This window comes from Vigna radiata, unplaced genomic scaffold (assembly GCF_000741045.1).
Source record: "Vigna radiata var. radiata cultivar VC1973A unplaced genomic scaffold, Vradiata_ver6 scaffold_83, whole genome shotgun sequence".
Lineage (NCBI taxonomy): Eukaryota > Viridiplantae > Streptophyta > Magnoliopsida > Fabales > Fabaceae > Vigna > Vigna radiata.
This window is the reverse complement of record NW_014543268.1, coordinates 432,656-437,514: the sequence shown is the minus strand read 5'-3', so window position 1 is coordinate 437,514 and position 4,859 is coordinate 432,656. Positions and strand designations below refer to the sequence as shown.

The window sequence follows — 4,859 nt, the reverse complement described above, 5'->3', positions numbered from 1 at the left end:
ATATATATATATATATATATATATATATATATATATATATATATAGGGTTTACTAATTTATCTAAGGAAGTTTTTCAGTTTGTACATTTTAGTAAAGTGTACCAAGTTTTAGGTTACAAAAATGTTCCTATTAAAAAAAACCAACTTTAAATCCAAGGACATTTTAATAATTTTAAAATTTAATTTAAAATAAAAAAAATAAAAAGTAATTATTAAAAATCCTGATATTTGTTTTTTAAAATAAAAAATAAAATAAAAGGTAGTTGTTTTTTTAACTCAGACGGGTTCTATAAACCCAGACAGGTTCTATAAACCCAGACGGGTTCTATAAACTCTAAACCCTAAACTATTATATTTTTTAGAAGATATTCCTTTAAGTCATGGAAAATATGTTGCCTATGGATGTGATCCACCCATTTTTAAAAAAACAACGTAACTATAAAAATTATATGGGTTAAATATGTTTTTAGTCCCTATACTTTGGGGCGATTTTGGTTTTAGTCCCTCTTTCAAACTATAGTACAATTTAGTCCTTCAACCTTAGAAAATTCTGGTTTTAGTCTTTTTTACCAAATGTTTTAAACTTTATTTGTTGTTTCAAGCACGTTACATTATAGCATTTGGATTGTTTACACTGTTTGACACATTTTTGCTTCAATGTTAATTGAGAAACGCGTTTGAAACAACAAATAAAGTTAAAAAAATTTGGTAAAAAGGACTAAAACCAGAATTTTCTAAAGTTGAAGAACTAAATTGTACTATAGTTTGAAAGAGGGACTAAAACCAAAATCGCCCCAAAGTATAAGGACTAAAAATATATTTAACCCAAATTATATCTATTTAAAAATATTATAATTAAAAATATTTCTTAAGTAGTGAAAAATAACTACTTTTTTTATTTTTTATTTTAAAAAACAATTAATGAATAATTACCTTTTTTAGTTTTTATTTAAATTAAATTTGAAAATTACTAAAGTACCCTTATATTTAAAGTATGTTTTTTTTAAATAGAGATATTTTTGTAACTTAAAATTTGGTACATATCAACTGAAAAATCATTTTACATAAATTAGCAAACCCATATATATATATATATATATATATATATATAACAAATCATTAAATAAATTAGAATCATTGCATTTTATTAGCCAATTTCATATAAGTGATCTAATTAATTGGTTATGACTAAGGACGTATATATCATGAAAAGATTATTGTGTAAACACTATAAATAATGTTTTAATTTATTGAGGGATCAAATTAAAATATTGAAACTTAAAGAAAAGTAACTAACAAAGGTTATGTAAAAAAGATCATGGTTTCCGTATGTGAGCTAGTTCGTCATTCCTTTCTTTTTCTTCATCCCTTATAAAAAAAATAAAAAAGGAACCTAAGATACTCTACAGAGGAAAAATCTTATACCAATATTCGTTATTCATTAATTGTTCCCTGTCAATCCAAGTATGTTTCTGATTTATGTTCTAAAAGAGATGTTTTTTATTCTAAAGGGGATTGAGAATTGCTCTGATTATGAAACGGTTTATTGCTCATTAATTATTGATTTGTGTGATTCATAATATAACAAAATAAAATTCTTCTAGGTTACTGAAATGAGCAAAATTGAACTAGAAAAATATTTATCCTAAACCAAAAAGAAATACTAACTATGATAAGAAGGGTATAAAATAAAAGGACAATCATCTAAATCAAAGATGTAAAAGAAAGAGGAAGCTTAATTTGACACTAACCTGCTACCAAGAGCAAACATGCCACTTCTCTTAATCATCCCACCATCCAATGACAAAGCTCCTTCATGAATGCATGGGAGAGCAAGCAGCATTTCCTTCCGGGTTTTATATATTTGTAGGCGAGAAAATATTCCATAAAATAGTGTCTCTCTAAGACCATACCCAATCTCAGTAACAAAAGATAAATGTTTTGAGTCCAAATGGATCATGTTCACTGCATAATCCACAAACCCAGCTGGCCACTCCCCATTAGGTAATCTTGGCTTTGGAAGAGCCAACTTCTTTTGTGGATCATCAGCTACCAACCCTCCAACAAAGGGCCTGCAATAATAACAACCATAACATTGATTTAAAATGTATGACCAAAGAGGTTCACATTCCTTCTAAATTATGCATGTATAGATTTTTGTTTTTTAAGGTAAAAGTCACTTGTTAATGTCTGATTCTATTTGCTGATATTCTTCCTTCCCTTCTACTTTTACCACCAAGCCAATTCTATATCCCCTATGAATGTATAGAGTTGGATATGGCTTGTGGTTAAGACAATAATAGACAAAAAGACCTTGCACATGGCACACAAAATTAACCATAAATAGGATCTTTATGTCTGTCTCCCTTTATATGAACCTATGCTGCTAAAAAAATGTCACAAGAGGAGCTAAATTTACATGTTTGTCAAACTTGCCTTAAATCTGCAAGAGATATGACAGAAAACCTGCCATTAATTCTCTTCCCAATTGAAGACCCTATGCCATACAATCCAGCATTACAGTTTATCAAGCCCTCATTATCATACTTCTCCAGTGCATTAATGCCTTCATAGGAACTGCAGACAATCGCAAGCATTGTCTCCAAGCCCAAAAACTCAGAAAGCATCCTGTATTTAGACAAAATCGAAAGTTTTTTAGTTAATAGTTGTAATAGATGCTTCTTTCTCTAGTTCTAAGATTCACACCAGTACCGTTGTGCTTGGAAATTTCATCAGTATTAATGACTGTATTTAAAGAACAATGAGACTCATGTTCTAAAATCTGAAAATTAAATAAGACTACAAGAGATATTGTCTGTTGTAAACAGATGGGTGTTAAAAATTTCAAAATAAAATGAAATAAATTATATTAACCTGCTAAGATTATCGCTCTCAACTTTGCCAAGGGTTGCAACAACTCCAACAACGTCCTTTGTTAATGTTAAACCCGATGTCTTAGCATTACTTTTTAGCCAACTATATACACCAGCAGCAGAGTTTTCTTTCTTCAGTATCTGTTCCATTGTTTCCTCTTCAGTATGAAAGGCACCATTTCCACTATCTGATGTAATTACATTATTTGAATGGTACTTTGCAAGTCTCACTAAAAATTTCATTAGCAAAAACATTGGAGTGAGTTAAATTTGAAAAACTCGATTAAAGTGGCTCTCTCCACTAATGAGTAATGATACGATGCAGTATTAAACTGAGCACTTTATTTAAAATTCTAATTACTCCCCACATATCCTCTACTTTTCCCTAGGGAAACAAGTAAAATAAAAACCAGAATAGATTTCTAGACATACCTTGCAAGTCCAATATTGATTCAGCTAACTGGTTTGATTGAGAATCAATGAACTTAAGGTTATCTTCGTGCTGTTTGATAATCTTAGATCTCTCTCTGATGTCATCGTTTAGATTCAGCTGAAACAGCAAAAGAAAATGACGTGGAAAAATATTACCACCATAAAAACTGTAAAGCACCAGAACAATTAAAACATTTAAGCTACATAGTAATATTAACACGAATTCATCAACATCACTTGGTTCAACCACTGTCAGATTCTCAAAAAAGATTATATTCAGTCACAGGTTCTTCATGGGACTTTTAGTACTCAATCAAATAACAAAATGAAGGTCCTGCAATCAAAGGGTTTTTACTGCAATAATCTGTAAAAAATGTCATTCATAAAAAAATGGTACAAATACAAAGACCCTAGTATATGATTAACTGGGATCAAGTATCTCGGTTTACTTCAATCAATAGAAGAGCCATGCCCCCAAATCAAATCATGATTTGTGTCACCAACAAAAGGTTTCAAAAAGCAATACTTATAAAAACAGTACCTTTCAGAGTTTTCACAACCATAGTTGCAGCCAATTAACCTCAACATTTTTAGAACTTTTCACAACTGTAATTGTGGATGAACAGCCCACAACCTCAAGGTTTTTGGAGTTTATGCACCTTAATTGCAGTGAGTTAAGTAGGATCTATTCACACAGAGTTCTCTTATAATTCAATAGATCGCGAAGAACCGGTAACCACCATTCGTACAAACCGAAATTGGGTCTCCCAAAATCCCTCATTATGCAGGAATTTAAAGAATCTCAACCTATGATTTAAAAATTGAGGACTAAAATGGACTAAACTCCAAATTTTGCCGGACCTGAACAATAAAAACTGAGCTTGCTGCACATCCTTTAAACGGCAAAAACTTAACCTTGGTAGGAAGTTTTAAACTTTCACATTAGCTTCGTCCATGTTAAGATTTAGCTCATGCAAATAACAGAAAAATTACAGCATAAAATATTGCATAGCAGCAAAGGTAGAATGGTACGAAAAAAACCTCACCGTGTGGTTAAGCTGAGACATAACGGAACCCTGCTGTTGTGTTGTGATGACTATCTTTGTGTGTATGCTCTGTTTTCTTTCAAGTCAAATTCCCAAACTTTGCTAATTTCAATCGTTAAATACCAAAACATAGCAGTCAGCGGTGGTACTTTCGTCATTTTGTTAAAGTTCTCTGACATCTGAACCCTACATACATTTGATGCTTTAAATACTTCACACAACAGAGTTCCGAATCCAAGGTTTTATCGCTCTAAATCTTTAACGTTGGTTACGCCTGCCAACATTTTCATTTACTTTTTAAAATTAAATAACATTTTTCTATAATGATATCTTTTGTAATTTTATACTACTATTTAATCTTTTTTTCTAATTTCTATTAAATCAACAACAACTACATTTAATAGTGATACATTGTATAATAATAAATGACGTGGGTTAATTAATTAAGATTAGCCCGTTGACAAAAGTAAATGAATATAAATATATGACACGAGTAACGAATACCTAT

At 30.5% G+C, this 4,859-nt stretch overlaps 1 protein-coding gene across 2 annotated transcripts in view; it reads right to left on the bottom strand.

Moving 5' to 3' along the window:
* LOC106754057 (protein DEFECTIVE IN MERISTEM SILENCING 3) overlaps positions 1 to 4,537 on the bottom strand; it is an 8,129-nt gene extending 3,592 nt beyond the window's left edge. The window contains exons 1-5 of one of the 2 annotated variants that reach the window (XM_014635999.2): positions 4,352 to 4,537; positions 3,306 to 3,423; positions 2,875 to 3,061; positions 2,437 to 2,628; positions 1,752 to 2,072 (exon numbers count right to left, since the gene is read on the bottom strand). In XM_014635999.2, coding sequence (XP_014491485.1) covers positions 1,752 to 2,072; positions 2,437 to 2,628; positions 2,875 to 3,061; positions 3,306 to 3,423; positions 4,352 to 4,372 — 839 coding nt within the window. In that variant the 5' untranslated portion in view covers positions 4,373 to 4,537. Of the gene's footprint in view, positions 1 to 1,751; positions 2,073 to 2,436; positions 2,629 to 2,874; positions 3,104 to 3,305; positions 3,424 to 4,351 lie in introns of both variants that reach the window. The other variant, XM_014635998.2, reaches the window with a different exon arrangement.
* Between the last annotated feature and the right edge of the window lie 322 nt (positions 4,538 to 4,859).